At 39.0% G+C, this 18,490-nt stretch overlaps 1 protein-coding gene across 3 annotated transcripts in view; it reads right to left on the minus strand.

The window, feature by feature from the left end:
- Positions 1 to 18,490, minus strand: part of atrnl1a (attractin-like 1a) — a 244,340-nt gene that overhangs the window by 160,991 nt on the left and 64,859 nt on the right. For all 3 annotated transcript variants that reach the window (XM_051076681.1, XM_051076679.1, XM_051076680.1), the window contains 5 exons: positions 17,108 to 17,295; positions 13,615 to 13,828; positions 13,032 to 13,223; positions 3,052 to 3,300; positions 2,572 to 2,709 (listed from right to left, as the gene is read on the minus strand). In XM_051076681.1, the coding sequence (XP_050932638.1) occupies positions 2,572 to 2,709; positions 3,052 to 3,300; positions 13,032 to 13,223; positions 13,615 to 13,828; positions 17,108 to 17,295 (981 nt within the window). The remainder of the gene's footprint in view (positions 1 to 2,571; positions 2,710 to 3,051; positions 3,301 to 13,031; positions 13,224 to 13,614; positions 13,829 to 17,107; positions 17,296 to 18,490) is intronic.

Raw genomic sequence — 18,490 nt, forward strand, 5'->3', positions numbered from 1 at the left:
GAGTGTGTTTGATTTTGTACGTATGCGGGACAAGGTTAAGAGCACAGTCAGAGAAAAAGGGATACAAACACCCTGCACACACTCACGCACACACACCCCTACAGACACACACTTCATCCAGATTTGACAAGGTTAGTTAATCATCTGTCACAGGGACATGGGAGCGGACAGACTCCCCTCTCCTCTGCCTGTCCTCCATCTCTTCCTCTCTATTTATCCCTCCATCTCCTCCTCTACTCCTTTGTCGTCTCTCTATCCGAAAACGACTGTCCTTTTCCTCCAATATTAACCTTGTATATCTCACCACGTGGTTTTATCTCTTTTTTGCTCTCTGTCTGCCTGTCTGCCCACCACCCCCCCACCCCAACTGCTTCTCTCACCCTTCCATCTTCTTTACAACCCTATGAGCCAAGGCCTTTTCCCCTCACTGGTAGGGACAAAGCTGTCTCTCCACCATTCAGTACTCTAATCGGCTACACATCATTACCTCCCAGCCGTTTAGCCCAAGGTAAATCTAGTGGTCCCTTTTATAAAGAGAAATAGAGAGAGATGGAGATGGAAAGAAGGATGAATGGATTGATGGACAAATTAACGGAGGGGGGAATTTAAGACAGAGAGTTATTGTGAACTGTAAGGGGGAGTGACAGACACATAGAGGATGTAAAGGAGAGTTGATGAAGGGATAGGTGTGAGGAGGTAAAGGAAAATGGATATAAGGAGGATGGAGGTGGATGGGTCAATGTAGCCAAAAACACAAGTCTGTCTACAAATCCAGTTTAACCAGCACAGTACTGGAGAGCAGAACAGAGCAGAGGATATGGAAAAGAGAGAAGAGAAGAAAGAAAGGAGAAGAAATTACATGAAGGGAGAAAGAGAAGAAGAGACAAGAAAACTGGAAAGGGGAGGAGACAAAATGTGGAAAAAAAAGTGGAGTAAATGAAATGAAACAAAAGGAAAGGAGACAAAAGGGTAAATGACAAGAGAAAAGAAAAGAAAAAAGTGGAGAAGGAAAGGAGAAAAAAAGAGGAAAGTAAGGGAAGGGACAAGAAAAGAGAGGAGAAGAAACAAAGGGAGGGGAATAAGAAAGGGGAGAGAAGATGAGAATAAATGACAGAAAGGAAAGGATAGATAAACTGAACAAATAGGGTTGGAAGCATAAAAGGAAAGGAGGCATAAAAGAGATGTCAAGAATGGAATATGTGGGCTGAGAGATGTTAAAGGGAGCATAAGGAAAAGGCAAATAAAGAGAGAGACAGAGGATTGAGTGAAAAGAAAAAGAAAATGCAAAGAAAGCCAAAGTGGAAGAGAAAGTGCGTCAGAGGTTGTCCTGTACTGGAGGCGCTGAGAGGCGTGCATCTATCAGCGCCCCACTCGCTGCGAAAAGCCGCCAGGGACGGAGACACCAGTCAGCTCAGGAAATAAGAAAATGATTAAGAGCGATTTAATATCACACCGCCGTCAAGCCAAAACGCACATCTGTCACAGCGAGACTGATGCTACTGCACCTCCCTCTCACTTCTCCCTCCCTCACTCACAGTCCAGCAGTCACTCACTCATTCATTATACTCTCCCATCTCTGATGTTTTTCTCCTATCTTGGCTCATATCATATACCTTCCCAAACCCCAGCCCCGAGAGCCTTTAAATCACACGCACACACCCGTTTTCTTGTGGCTTCTGCTTTCTATCATCTGACTTGCCCATATAATCTGTTGTTAACAATTTCAGTGATGGGATTCGCTGTGATTACATCCATATGAAGCAAAACAAAGTGAGGAAAAAAAACTGCTGACTGACAGATTCCAAGCAGAAACATGGATACACATAAAGCATGTGTGCATCTCTGTGAGCGTTTGCCTACATCAGCATCATCCTACCTTAAGTCTTAACCTCTTTGCTAGCCATTAGAAATGACAAGAAATGGAAGCAGAGACTAAACTAGGCTGCTGATGCTGTTCCCTCAATGAAACCACGATCCTGTCCAGACTATACTTGTTCTTTCCCTTTTTATTCCTGTTTTCTGTTCCAGTGCCCTGCAGGCCACCCTAAGCTCTATAAAAACTAAAGCTGGGACTCAGAGCTTTTAAACGCTGCCCCCATCAGGTTGTTTGCATCTATTACAATGTGGTGGACTGTTGATGGCTGTTTGCACCCGTCATGTTTTTGATTATTGGCTCATGATGTTTATAACAGGAATTCAGAGCCAGAACAGAGGATGACAGGGACAAGGGAGTATTCTATCAAAACACATTGGGAACATCTCTATTTTTGTAATTTCTGACCATAATTGACCTCTTTTTTTATTTGAACAAGTGTTTCCCGTAGGAATTGTTACCAAGATTTTCAAGAAATTAGTATCTCTGTCTTCAAGCAAAGGAGGGCAAGGTAGGTTTCTGTACTTCTGTAGAAATAAGACTTCAAATATTCTTACGATGCTGACTTTCTTCAAAAATTTCATGAAAAAAATAAACTTCAAGAATCAAACAGACACATGATGCAGGTAAGACATTTTGCTGATGGCTCAAACTAAAACATGAACAAAGGGTGGAACCATCGCGACCTTTGTACTCACCATTGCACTTTCCTCCATTGATGGGGTCACCATAGTAACCGGGCATACAGCTCTGGCAGTGCGTCCCTGCTGTCAGGTTCCCACAGTGCTCGCACACGCTGCCGTTCACGCACCTGCTGTGACCGTTACACTGACACGCTGAGAGGAAATACAAACACACACACAAATACACAGAGTAAAAGAGTATACAATGCAATAAATCCTAAAGTTAAAGTTTTAGTTGAAACTGTTGAAAAGACGTGTTGGTCAATAATGGTAATCCTGGAGACTGTAGTTTGAGGTGCTGTTGAATTCTAATGAGTCATACTGAGAAGTGTTGCTAACATTTAGTCTATTCCCAGTGATTTAAATGGGGTTATGGGTGTGTTTCTGCTGACAAATCGGACTATCAAAAGTGCATGTAAAAAGCTTCACCTGAATGACGCCTCCACTTTAATGTAACCAACACCAACCCTTAACCAGGTCCAGTGGTTCACTCACCGGGACATTGGATGAAGGCCCAGTTATAGCCTCTATCAGCTGTGCAGAGACTCTGGTCCAGCAGCATGTCCCTGTCTCGTAGTCTTTCCCGGTCTCGGGACCCAGCCCTGGCGTTTGCAGGCTTCAGAGGCCCTCTGTAAGAACCCTCCATGCAAACGCCCTTACCAGTGTTACTGGGATCACCACACCAACCACACTCAGCTCTCTCCAGACAGTCTGCACACGTCCTCAGACCTGAACAGTTCTGAGCTGGAGGTTGAAAGTAAGAGAGAGGTAACAACAAAAGAGGGTGAGGAAAAAAACTAGTTAGAGAAAAGAAACAAAATACAAACTTGTGTCCTTATACTCAAGTTTAGAATTATTTGTAAGACTTTCTTTATCTTTGATAATTGTTAGTAACAGCATGAAAAGACCTCTGTACTTGTTAGACCAGAAAATGGCACAGCAATAAGAAGCATAGATCATAGATCATGTTAGGCATTTTGCTTGCTGCTGTTTGGACTCACTGGATCTCCATTCCCTTCATGTTCAACAGAGTCAAGGTTTATAGTTTATAAAAATGTTAATTTGTCAATCAAAGTTGACAAAGATTAACTCTATACAAAAGCACCACATGTATGTGGCAAATTATGAGTGTAAATGCATTGCTCAGACCTGTTTTTAGTACAAGGATATTTATGCTACTACGTGTATTGTTCTAATGGCTGAATTGACCCTTTAAATCATAAATCTGCCCATATTCTGTCCTTCACACTGTACTATAGTTAATCCCAAAAGCTTCAACTAAAGCATAAACACAATAAAAACCTTTAGTGATGTAATCTACTCCCTCTAATACACTTTGCGTCTTCTGCTTTCACATTTTCTTTGACCCTCAACATTTATAAAGAAATTGACTTTCCTTTCCCGCACCATTCCACGTGTTGAGAAAAGCATTTGTATTCATAAAGTGGATGTGACATTCAAAAGCGCTTTGGTGGTGCAAATTAAAAATGACACTTACTTTTTTTTATGGTATGGCATTCAATGCTTGTACAACAAAACACAAATCTCCATACTGAAGCCCTCTCCTGTTCCCTGAATGTGGCGGAGAATAAGCGATAGGTGACAGGAATAAGAAATCAAGTGTTTTTCTGGGGAAGCTGGCCTTCTTAAAGTTAACTTTACAGCTTGTTTTTGAACTTTTCAGTCTTGCTTTGCTCTCGTTCTCAACATCAAGTCGTCTTCCTGTCATAATAAACTTTAGTCTGCAAAGCGAGGGTGGGAATACACACTCGCAGAGACAAAAGTGGGTATCTTGGCATGTACACAAGAAACCAAAAGGTTGAGAGAAGTTATCCAAGGTGTTGTTTCTTATAGCCCTGCGAGATGATTCAAATGCAGCATCAAGAATTAGCATTTTCACCAGAAGTTTGTTCCTCTTTTGAACATGAGCCATTTCCATAAACCACAGATGTTCTAGCTGAACCTGTATCTCCTTCTGTCTGTGTCCCTGCTAGCTCTGCTTGAAATACACCCCTTGTCCTCTGAATGTGTGTTTGCAAGTTCCCTTGTTGCATTATTCAACTGCAGCAATGCTGATTCATTTGTTCTCCCTCCCTCTTTATAATTACAAACTTCTGCTCTCCCTTTCTCAGATTCACTCTTTATCTCCTCTCCGCCACATTTTTATCCTCCTCTCCTGCATCTTTTTTTCCCCCTATTTCTATTCACTAAGCCGTCTTCCCCTCTTGCACTCATTCAGTGGTGCTTTCTTCACCATTATACCCACTTTTCCTTCATTTCCTGTCATTTTGATTTAATTATACTTTTTTTCTGGTTGACTTTCAAACACTTCAGGCATAAATTAAATCACAAAGGATGAAACTCTTCCACTTTTTCTTCATCTTCTCCTTTCATCTCTCTTACTGTGCTCTTCCCTCACGATTTTTTTCTCTAACCTTCCCCTTATTTTCTCTTCTCTTTTTTCTTAGAACTCACTGGATCTCCACTATAGTCACTAGTTCAAAGAGTGGTGGTTCAACAGAATATCCCTAATCCACTACACAGTAGGGTTTTCCTTTGCTAGAAAAGCACATATTTACATACCCTAGGATGGACTTTAATATCCAATAAATTTACCGGACCTGTTTTAAAATACAACTTGAATTGCAGAAAATTGGTAGCTGTTCCTTGTAACTCCCACACTTTCTTTCCACCAAAACCCTGCCATTTTCATTGAATTCTTTGCTTCTCTTTGATTTAACAGATCCAATTTTGCACCCATTTTGTGTCCCTCCAGGTCAGGTCATTAGACTTGCAGTGCCAGCCCGCCATTTAGCTTCACTCATAATGATTGAGTAATGCTCAGTAAGCACTTGTTTAAGACTTCTCTTAGTCACATTTCGCATTTCTCAAAACTTTTCAGCAAATTCAGTTTTTGAATGCATTTGAGGTCAGCCATCTGCATCTCTGGGGACCTGCCCAATATTGTGTAGGTCCCCCTCATGCTGCCAAAAAAGCTCTGACTCACTGGGGCATATAAACGAGAACTCAGAGTGTCCTCTCATGACACAAATTTCCAGATTTTTTTTTTAAAACTAGTTTTATATCTGGAGCAACCTGTTTGAACAATCATTTACAAGGTTACAGCGTTTCAAGAGACAGAGGTTATCATTTCAACACGCTTTGCAAAGTAATTACTTCATAAAAACTGTGAGGAAAAAAAAGATACACAAATTGCTTGCGAAATCACACATGGCCGAAGTTCATGACCGGCAACTTTTTGAACGCTACAGCGCTCTCACATGGTTACACCTTTATCATTAATATGGGAACGATTATAAGAAAGATTAGAACACTCCTACCACAGAGTGCTACATGATTGCTCTCACACCTTAAAATATATTCTGATTCAGAGTTAATCTCTACACACAGGCTACATCCCTGAACACACATTGCAAGGCACATTTGCAGCTCTTCACTGCAATTCATTTGTGAGACGTCAAAATCAGTGAGAGCAAATGGATCAAATATTTCAGGCAACAGCCTGCATGCCATAAATATGATGAAACGGACCCAGAGGAGGTAAATGCGGCTCATAAAAAAACTGAGTGATGGCAGGCAAAAACAAATCCCTGCATGGACAGAAAATGTTAAGACCTTAGATACTCACTTACATAACTGAGGTTTGTGCAAATAATATAATTTACCTGACATGTTCTCTCTGCCTTAGTAGTCTTCTCTATTTTTAGCAGCATTTCCAATTATCTGGCTTCATCTGTGTTCCACATGGAAAGAATTAAGAGAGGTTGTTGTCTCATGCAGACTTGTGGACTCAGGGTAGATGAGGATGAGAGGGAGAAAAATGGAGACAGGCGCATGCATGCATGTGCCTGAAGGCTTTACAAGGTTTTAGTTTTAGTTAACAGCACAAAACATTTAGTTGTACCTTGTGCTATTACATGATATTAGCTCCAGGCTATCTGTAGAGTGAATGTCCTTTTGGATGGTGCCTGTATTTCCCATGAGGGTGAAAACATGTGATCTAATCATGGTCCACAGATGAAATTGTTGACTACTAGCTTTTTTTTTCTCCGAATATCTGTCAAGATAAAAAACAGGGAAACTAATTTATGTACTTGCTTAAATTGTGTTTCTGTAATTTCTTGCTAAAAGGATGATTATTCTGACTTCACTTTATGCTGTGTACACAGCTTGGCAGCAAAGTAAACACTTTCCTGTGCTGACGACAGGAGGTGAGCAAAGAGGCACGACTGTAATTTAATTTCCATTTATTCCATTTCACTGCAATTAAATATTAGTTAGGGCTGGTAAATTTAACACGTGTACAAAGAACACTGCTTGATTCGTGAGGCATTTTTAAGATGATGCACTTAAGATGGAAAAGTGAAAATTTGACTGATATATTTTAAAGAGTCTAAAGCCTTGCTAGTAGCTCTGTAAGTGTTTAACATTCATTATAAAGATACCCAAATTATATGATGTATATAAGATGAGTTTGTAAGGATTAAGCTTGTCAACAAATCCCATAAAAAGAATTAATTGGTCCTACTAACAAGTATTGTCTGTGTATGCAATGTCTGATACATCTTGTTCCTTACTATTGGAGACCAACAGGAACTTAATTGGTTTTTGTCTGTGGATATAATTAGTTCACAACAAAAATATACATATATACCAGCGGTATCCCATATAGTTTTTCTCCTTAGTAGCTGTGGTGAATAAAATCTGAAAACTGGTTAGAGGGTTGTGTCAGAAAAAGGGTCTTTGTGTAAGGAGAAAACAAGCAGAAAGGTCAGTATGTTGTGATATAAAAAAATTCTTAAGATTCATCCCACCGGAGATATGAATATGTGTACTATGTACTACAGAAATCTTATCAATTATTTGTCAGTTCGTTCTGAACCACAAATTTCAAACTGCTGTTGGTGCTTGACGATCACCAACAGGGAAGTGTCTGTAACAACATTTGTGCAAATTCATAATGAAAATGTAAATATGTAGAATGTGGTACATGATGAGAGGTCAGATGAAAAACAGTCATCCTCTGTGGACCTAGTGTCTGTACAAAGCTCAAGTCCAGCTTTTGAGAACCAAAAATGTTTATACTCTGCTGAAGGTACTGAATCAAAAGTCTGGAGAGATCTCAAAAACATTAAAAATATTCTCATCATTTTTGGTCAAAGTCAGGGAACACCATATCTGAAGGGTTTCTGTCGACTTCAGGTGAATGAGAATGAACAGAAAAGGCACAAATGTAGTAAGTAGGTCAAGTCCAAGAGGACATGGGTTTACATTCTCAAGTTGCTATTGTCATTTGAAGACTGAGAGCCTTAGTGCCTCTAAAGTTCTGTCAACAAGAAACATTAAGCACAACATTTCCCCAACATTGGCTCTTTCAGCAGATAGAAACATATGAAGTATATAAAGTAGATATTTCTACTCTACTTTGTGTTTCTCTCTTTATTAGCTGTCTTCATTGACAGAAATAACCTAGAGGATACCTAAACACAACAGATGACAAATGTTCTGAGGAACTTAGGCTATCAATGTTGCATTAAAGAAAAAAACTGCTTGTACCTGCTGAGGGAATTTTCATCTTATCAAAAATTCTCTCAGCACAATCGTCTCAGGTGCCACATTCTGTTCATCACGCCATGTTTGATATTTGTTTTCCCTGGATATCACGTATCATCTGGCTTCATCTTGTGTAATCCATTTGCTCCTACAGTGGTTGACAGTTAGCATCGCTGAAGCCAGAAGCATACAGATCTGTGAGCCCCAATACATAATACATCAAGTGTAGGAGCCATAAGCTGCCTTCTCTTTCACTCCTCTCCAAGCATGTGAAGCTACAAAACAGCAGATATCATGTGGGATAGACCGAAAGACACACACAAACGCTCACACGCACACATTCCAGCACGTGTGGAGGCTAGATGATGGTTATGTTGTTGTAGCGGATATTGGTTTTGCTCCAGAAAAATAGCCTTATTTTCTCTAAGGCAATCTTCACTAGATGTCATGTGCGTGTGCGTGTGTGCGTGTGAGAGAGAGAGAGAGAGAGAGAGAGAGAGAGAGAGAGAGACATACATACAGTGAGTGACCAAAAAATAGAAATTGCTGTACACTGTAATCCAATACACCTGTGATCCCATCTTTGTGCTGTGGCTGGGCAGAGAGGTGTTTATTTAGCTCAATGGTCATTTTTGAGGCTGCAGGTTGCAGTTTATGGTGGTTTTGTTGTGCTGAAATCTTATCTATAGGACCAGTTTATGAAATATGATGCATTGTTACAGATTAAACTATCCAGACGTAGAGAAGTTAATTAAAATTAGCTCCTTCTCAATCGTATAGGATTAAAATACTGCTCACATTGCAATAATAACATTAATATATACTGACAAAGGTCATTGTGCTACATAATAAGTACTTCTACTTTTGACACTTAATTTGCTAACAACAATTTTGAGGGCAGATTTTTACTAGATGGAGGTGATAATTTTAACTACGTAAAGAATCTGAATACTTATACCACTTGTTCTACTCTCTGGGGTGTTTAAGGACCTGTTTCACCACCAACATGTAATTTTACCAGGAGTTATTTTTTTTCTCCTTTTTGGTTTTAAACATCACACTTAAAAATCGAGCATAAATGCCTGAAAGAGTATTAGTAGCAGGCACTGCAAGGTGAGAAGTTGTAATTATGATAATATTATTCAGTGATGACATCTCAACAACAAAATGTGTCACTGTACCACATACTTATGGAGTCAAGGGATGTTCCTGTGTGATACAAACTGCAGTTTGCTTTGAGAAAACATTTGTTTGCACTGTGGTCAAGATGGGAGGTGTAGTTTCCTGTCTGGGCTACAGTAGCATGGGGTCAACTCTTCAATGCAAATCATAAGTCAGTATTTCAGTTGGTAATTGTGTGCTTAGCATCAGTAGCATTAAGGTACAGTATTAAGTTACCAATATTGCAGTGCATTGGAATACTCTAACAATGCTTCTTTATTGACAAAGTCATGGTGTTTGCAGAATGCTAGATGTCATGTTGCGGACACCTACTTACATTGATTACTTTGTTATTCTTTGGTATGTACATTATGATAAATGGATGCTGTTGATTTCCATTCTTTTGAAATCAAGTAGATTTGAATGTCATGGGCTAAGAGTTCTCAGCTTGCAGAGAAAGAACAGCAGCTGTTCCCCCATTCCCAAAAACAGTTGTTTGCCAAAGTCAGGTCTGTCAGTACTGAAAAACAATTTAAAAAGACCAGAAAAGAGTACCAATAATATAGATGTAGGAAAAATGCTTGAAAGTGGGTGTCCATTGGTGGCTACTGCTGAAATATACCAGAAGCAAACACTGATCTTACAAACTATGCAGAGAGGAGTGTTGTTGAGCTGACCACATCTAGAATGAAAAGTTCAATTTCCAAACTAATTTACAGCTACCATATAGCTGCAGGTGCAAGACCTTTAGGGTCCAGATGCTCAAGGCAGAGAGGGGAAAGGCTGGAAAAAAGTGTGAATTTGAATTGTCACTTAAGCCAAAGAAAGTCCATTTTATAAGAGGCAAACATAACATGGCACAGTAAGGCTGGGACTGAAAATCAGCTTCCTTTTGAAGGAGTTCCCAACACTTCAAAATTTGACTTCTGGGACAACACTGAAGCCAATTATTTCAAGAGGTTGTGTTGAGGAGTGTGTAGTTAGCCTCCAGACGACATGAGAAATGGGAATAATACACAAAGCCTTGGGCCAAATTGATCTGATAAAGAAATGACCCACTTTGAATTATCCTCAGACAAGCAATAGTTATTTTGTGAAAGTGGCAACCAAAGCAGAGGTCATGAATCCTTCAGCTGCCTGGCAGCCTTCTTTCCAAAACAAGACATGATTAATCCATAAACAAGAGGAATGAAGCAGAACGTTAAGTATGTAACAGTATGCAAAGACAGATGGACTTTAAAAGAACGATGCTGGATGCAGCGATATCTGGGGTTTTGACAAGTAAAATGTCATATTTTACATTATACGCCACACAAGGTAAAACGTAGCAGAACAAAAGCCTCCTACACACCTTCTGTTCCCAAACAAATAGAAATAATAAAAGGAAGAAGATGGGGGAAAAAGTGTCATTATCTAAGCACTGAAGGCAAAATGAATGAAAGGAAAACAATCTTGGCTTGCTATCTCAAGGCTGGAGAGCTGTCTATAATGCTGCCACCAGTAAAGAATAATAATCACCAGCAACAAATCTCAAAGTTTTTGAAGCTGTTTTCTCAACTCAACAAGAACACTTTGCTTCAAATTGACTATTTGTTTAACAAGACAGGAAACACCACTAAAAAAGTTTTGCCTCAGAGGAATACTTTGACAGTTTGAACTATTCTATTTCTATATTTCTTATTCTATATTTAACCAGAAACTTGTTGAACTCCAGAATAAAATATCCTTGTAATATTACCTTAACTTTTTCAAAGTGAACATTATAGAAACCAAGCATCACTTTCTCACAGTGGGATAGTTCATTCATGCTGCAACAACTTCTAGTTGTGTTATGTGTAGACTGGTTATCTATTATATATATTCAGTTTTTTTCCATCTATTTTAATATTGGTATTGCTTTTATTATGCAACTAAACAATATGTATACTTTTATAACAACTGAATATAAACTGGGAGTTACTTATGATTTATCACTACTACTTAAATTCACATTACTTGTAAATTACTTGATAACAGTGACTCCAGATCAAAGAAGATTCCTTAGTTTACATCAACCTGAACTTATTCATGTAGACAAATTAAAATCACTTCTTTGGATGTTCAGAATACCTTTAAATACACATAAATGTGTGGCACTGAAAAAAAACAGTCAGAACTTTTATCTCTGACTTTCTGAATTAAATGGCTACCTGTTATGTACCAGTACTTCTGATCCCACTGAGAGTCAACTCCCAACTCTGTGGCCCGCCACTCTCAGTCAATACAAAGTGAAACTGTAACCTCCTTGCCAACTGAAGTTTGCTGAAGAAAGTAAATTATCTAAAAAACAAAGGAATTTTGAGGGTTAAATGTACAAATTAACTCAATATACAATATAACAATACACAGCATTATATAAAAAATGCAATGGGATGCTGATACTGCATTGTTGATGTTGGATATAGCCAGGCTGATTAGGTTACTGTCTTTCTGCCACTGGTTCACAAAAGTAATTTGATACAACTTTGATGCAACAAGGCAACAGTTGCCTGAATTTGACTTTCGCTCACAAATTACATCAATAAAAAAAATTACTGCATTCTATTTGTTTTTAGAAAATGCGAGTAATTCTCAAATTTCCTTTCCTAGTGGAGAATCTCGACACCCATTAAGGTGAACAAAGTAGCAAGATAAATGGCTTCATCCACTACAGAAATGTTGTTTAGACAGGAATCTAGTTACGCAGGAAATCCTTTCAAGTCAACAAACATAAAAATTTTCATAAGCTACCAATTCAGAAGAGCCACAGCAGTGCCTGGTAGCTTGGCACTTTTTGTTTGGTTCCATGGTTCATGATCCCTCTCTCTCTCATACACTGTACACAAACACTCGGGTACTCAAACAGAACCACATGGAGAAGCAGTGGTGAAAGAGAAAAACCTTCACCATCCCGAGGGAGGTGTTAATATGAGCGGAATGTTAAAAGACAGCAGCAAGGACTTCATATTGAGTCAGTCGTGTGTCATTGTAGATGATTGATTTTCTGCCCTGTAGCTACAGGAGAGTGGGCACTGCCTGAGTGCTGGAGTGTATATTTGTGTCAGAGTATGTGTGAGAAAGAGGCAAAGACCTGACTGCTGATAAGAAAGGGATCGATAGGAGTCTATAATGACTCTATGTTCACAAACATTTGCATCATGAAAGGTATGAATAGAGCACCAAACACTTCCGTATTCATCTGTCTAATTGTCTATCTATCCCTGCTTCTAGACACACAGAAAGGGATTTTCAAATGCTATACTGTAAAGCTATAACCTCTACAGTCTCTCTTCCAATTGTGCTCTCTCATCATTGCATTATATTCAATAGAAAACAAAGATGAAGATAACATATACACACACACATCTAAAATCTTGCCTTCTCAAACTAAACATGTTTTTTTTGTTTTTTTTCTGCAGGATATGTCACCAATAGCTGATACAGTACATTTGACTTCTGTCAGTCACAAAGTAAGTGACAATGTTGATGATAAATCGAAGCACTAACAATTTCACTGGTGTGATTAAATCCAAAAGTCAGGTATATACCATTTATACACTGCTTACAACTAAAGGAATTCAAAATTAACTAAGTTTGGTTCCTTGCAAAGTGTTGACTATATGTTAGCAGCACATCATAATATATTAATCTCATGTTTTATCTAATGTTTTACATATAAATAATACTACATACATAGTGGTGTAAAAACTAAAAAGTCTCACCGGTGCAATCCTGGGTCTGCCATTCCAGACACTGGCCGTAGGGGAAGGAGATGACGTACGCCGAAGAGTCAACGCAGCGCTGTGCGCTGCCACACCACATGCACTCCATGGCCTGGCTTGTGCAGTTGGCACAGTTGGTGCGCAGGGCACAGGGAGTCTTACAGGGACGGGTGCTCTGACTCTGTGGACTCCCTGCGCAATGAGACAGACGGAGAAAGGGTCAGAAGGAGAGGTTTAGGTAGTGGATAAGAGAAAATGAATGAAAATGTTATTTACCAAAGAATGAAGTTTAGAGGTAGCTAAATACTGCCACAGATGCTCAAAGCTTCCCTAACAATAAAACAATAACTGTCTTTTGGCATTTATTTATTTAGTTGTTATCAATTGATAATTCTTCATATACTTCCTTTAAAAGATCAATTTTATACAGTTTCCACTTATTTCCTTTTTCTCACTTTTCAGTTTCTCCATTTTAATGGCACAGAAAATGTCAGTATTACAGAAATGTGGAGATTTGTTTTATCATCTACTCTGACTTATTTCTAACCATATCATCCACTCACTCTCTCTCATTCATTCTCACCGGCAGGTTTTTCACAGATCAGGCCATCTGTGGTGGCAGTACAAGGGTTGGCTTTAAGTCCGGCCACCTGTGCCCGCTCTAGGTAGGCACAGAAGCCTGAGTCACTGGGCTCTCCCTGTAACCACCGCAGGCTGGTGTTGGTGAAGGGTGACGCATCCTCCCAGCCCCAGTATGACACGTTGATCTTCCTCAGGCCAACCCACGGAGATAACCTCTGCAGGTGGTGGAGACACAGCAGATGAGAGAAAGAGGGAACTGTGTCAGACCAAGGATAGTATCCAATATATAACCAATATATGCTGCTGCAGCATTTCTTCAACATTTCCACTGGAGTTAAAAGGCTAAGCTTCACTTATAGTAAGATGTTGTGTCAGTACAGCAAGGGGTAGTCAGTTTGGAACCGCTGAACTCTTGTGGCAGGAAATGCTGGATATGATTTGAATATCCTCTTTTCATCTTCAGAATGAACAAAATACACTAGCTCAATTGCAGCTTTCAAGCAGCAGCACTTCAGAGGTGAGGTCAACCAGCAAAAAAAAAAAAAAAAAAAAAATCTGAGATACAGGCACAGCAACCAGGAAAAGGAGAGCTTATCTCACTCTATCCTTCTAGTAACATAAGTAGAACAGAAAAATGGGGAGAAAATGTGAAAGAGGCACCAAGAGAAATGTCTAATAAACCTTGAATACTATTCTTTTGTTTCTTTTTTTTTAAGGAACAAAAAACAGTGGTAATATCCTAGAAACACTGAAACACAAAACACAACCGCAGACACAACAGCTAAAAATGTGTGCAAAACAACAATACTAGAATCATGAGCTTGTTCACATTAGCTGAGTTCACATACAATAGTGGAGCAGCTGAGACGAAGTCTGCCTTTTCCAACAAGACGGCTAACTCTGAACAACAAACATAATGTTGTTTTACTTGAAAGTGGATCCTAAATCAAACCTTCTTCAAATTACTATAATTGTTACACAAGCAGAAACTCTTTAGATTTAGAGCATAATCTCATCCAGGAAAGATTTTCAAAAGGGAGTGTAATTATAGCAGCTCACTGAAGTGAAATTCAGTGAACATCTGAATTATTTCCTGACAAAACAAGTGTGATTTATTAACACTGGCCTATATTGATGTTAGACTGTCAAGAATTTATTTGATAGGAATCAAACACATTTTCTTACAGCTGTGATTTACTTCAAAAAACATGCAAAAGGCTTGAACTTCACACTGGAGAATCACATGGAGCGTGTGAAACTGCATGTATGCATGTCTGTGTGAGTATCTCTGCCTGCACATGCACCCAAATGAACTTCTAGTCAGTTTGAAAACCCTTTAACCCTTTAGATTTAGAATCATCACCTGTAAATGCCAAAAATAATTGTAAAGAAAAATACAAAATATGCAGAGATATGAAGGAAACTACCCGCACATTCTTTCGGTTAACAGCTTTCAAATATTTGTGAACATTTCTCCTGACACTGCACATTTATCAAGAAGTCCGTCTGTGTGTGGTAATACATGTCAGGCTCCCCCATAAACATCAAGTGGAGAGATGACTGATCTGTTCAACTGATGTTTGACAGACATTTCATTCAAAAGCAACCATTCACATCCTGGCTGCCAGTTGTTTTTCAGACATCTGGGTTTAATATGCCGAAAAGTAATGAAGCTGATTTTTGTGTTTCATGGTGGGCGAACGATTATCACGGTTTATTTTTCATGTCCTGGTTCCGTGCTCGACTTTTTTTTTTTTTTAAATTCCACATCATAAATATCCTGGTGAGAAATTTCACTCCTCTGTACCTGGTGATATCAAAACTCTGTGTGGTGCTGTGAAAATATTTTTTACACATATGAACTTTGATATTAGTCCAAATTGCCTATAAAGTCAGATGAGATGTGCTTTCATCATTATTTACACATTTTAGTTATGAAATTTCCATCAGAAAACAGCAAACAACACTACTGCATCCTTTCATTGATTAGTTGTCGTTAAACACACATTAAATAACTCAATTTTTATGATTTTCAGACCACACATTCCTTGACATCTAATCATAAGTAACTATAGATTTATTACGTTAAGGTGGCACATTGTCTGGCATCTTGTAATAAATCGCACTGTCATAGAAGCAGTATTATGAACATTATGACATATAATGAGCACTGGGGAACTGCATATCAGCCCACTTCTCCATATTAATCAGCCAGAAGTAACTGTATTCTCTACAGGACAGATGAAGACAGCTGAGAGCAGCGACTTAATTAAACCATATCTATGTATGTACTGTATATGGTGTTGCCACAAATGATATGTGGAACTGTAAAGAATTTGCATTTGTTTCTTATTCTTACTTTCATTAAACATTAGCCTCATACAGGTAATGTTCAATTCTTATTAAAGTTCCACTACAGCCACATTTTAAAGTAATAGTATTACTGTAAAGTAGTATTTTGTTTGACATGGTTTTCCCACATGAAAAAAAGACTCTTGAGAAATTCTGGATCGATGACTATATCCTGCCCACCACCGCTGCTTGAGCTAGGTTGACCAGTGAAAGAGCAGCACGCATTAAAATGGCTGTCGTCGGACCCTGACTCAGAAGAGGACAATGTATCAGAAGTCTAAGTGTAGTTAGCATCTTTCATTTGTTTATGTTGTTTATTAGCTTGTTAGCATCTAACTGTCAGCAAATGACACAGTGTTGGTGGTTGTGCTAATGCAAACTCTCATTCTTGGTATTGACAAATCCACTCTGCACTGGAGGTCTCAGGTTTCTCTGAGGGAAAGGTTCATATTAAGTCTGTCTTAATACAATACTCATGGACCATTGTATGTGGTCTGGGTTTTAGCAGTGTGAGTTCGCTAAATCAAGTAAGGATTATCAAAAGCTGAAGTATTCAGAGTATGAAATTTCTTCTTCCATGTGTTTCCACAACTGTTTTCCATGCTGCGTTGTAGAGGAGTAAGAGAGTAATTTCATACTAAAAATACCTTGGAGAACAGCCACTTGATTTTTCTAAGTCTGACTGCTGAAGCTTCTGAACTTCAAAACGCATTTTGAATTGTTTGCTCACTGTACTCTGGAACCAAAGTGGGACAGGATAATTTAAAGGCCAGTATGACCAGGAACAATGGTCACCACAACCAGTAATTCTTGCAACCCAAGTATGGGCATCTGAGTGTTGTATTAAAACTGAGTTGCATGTGCACTGATTTGAAAAGCACAGGTCTCCTGAGTCAGAAACTTTGATTTAGACATTGAATATGCTTACATACTACCTTGTAGCCCACATTAAATTGGATGATCTTACCAAACATGTTTGTAGTTTGGTTTTTCCATCAACGCCTGCGTGTAAATAGCTACAGCAATTTTAAAAGGCAGACATGCCAGAGTGGAAAATAATGAATAGCTTTCACTTAGACTGTTAGCATGCTGTCACATTTCTTTTATTCATGGTTTATTTTTATTTTTTTTACACCACCCACCTTGTCATGCAGCTGGTATTTCTGTAGCTCTTCCAGTACAAAATTGACTTGTTTGTCTGTGAGCAAAGAAGCAATATTTCCTCCCAGGTTTTTACAATAGTGCTGGGCGTTATCATAGCTCTCTCTGCTGGAGTTTATCCTCAGGCAGGCCTCCTCGACGTGGTGCCAGCCCTCTCCACACAGCTGGCCTGCAAACAAGGACACACATACTGTTTGCCCACCTTCATTGCATCTGTGTTAGCATAAATTCTTAATCACCTAATCGCATAAAAACACAAATTGAGACAACAGATAAGGTCTGGTAGCAACCTTGTAATCTTTCAATGTTCATTAAGCTACATGCCAAAAAACATAGGTTGCTTGTGTAAAGAGAAACCTTGACATGTTTTGGGCTAACTGACAGCATGTTAGCATGGTAAGAGAAGCATTACACTTACGGCAAAGCCATCATTGCTAATATTAGCATGTTAATATGCTCATAGTTTCACAACAACACAAGCTAAACACCAGTATTTGTATGTGCCTAAAGTCAGCACTTGCTCAACATGCTCATGTTTGACTTATAAAGTTTAGCATGGTAACATGTTAGCGTGCCTACATTTAGCATGTTAGTGTTTGCAATGTGAAAATGCATCAAGACAAAAACTAAGCTTACTGCAGGATGGGATAAAACTATCTTTACTTGGTCAAGGTAAACCAGGTTCCATGAATCAACAGGTAGGCAGGCAGAACCAGCAAATATATTCAAAAGGCAAATGTAGGCAGGCAATTCAAAGTCAAATACAAGCTGAGGAAAAACTGGCAGAAAGGTGCTGCTGGTTGAGGCCTGGTATATGTAAACTGAGAATAATGAGGAACAGGTGTGCAGATGGGTGGAGAGTCAGGTGACTGGCTAAGATGAGGTGATTGGCTAATCACTGAGGGCAACTAGTGGACAAGCAGGGAATGACACTGGAATTTAATGTTGACATGATGGCCTGGAAAGTAAACTGTGCTGCCAGAATCAACAGGTAATTGAAGAAGTTTAAGCAAAACATTTCTTGTTAATGTGGTTTGTACATAATCATAATAGACTGCATTTAGAGGCTGATGTAATTGCTGGTTTATGCTGTTCTTTTAGATCAGAGACTACATTCTTTCTTTGTACTGATTTGAATCACCAGGATTCCTAGAAGTTCGAAATATGTTACACATGGGATAAAGAGAAGTGATTATCTCTAATGATGGAGGATTCTATTAATAAAGGTTGAATGAGACTGGCACACAACTCACCCATAAAAATGCATATACGCATTCATTGTTCTTATCAGGGTCACTTGGTAGCATCTTGCGGGACTATAATAGTTGAGGGGTCGTTCAATTTGCCAGGATGAAAGGGAAGAA

The sequence above is a fragment of the Lates calcarifer genome, linkage group LG16_LG22 (assembly GCF_001640805.2).
Source record: "Lates calcarifer isolate ASB-BC8 linkage group LG16_LG22, TLL_Latcal_v3, whole genome shotgun sequence".
Taxonomy (NCBI): domain Eukaryota; kingdom Metazoa; phylum Chordata; class Actinopteri; family Centropomidae; genus Lates; species Lates calcarifer.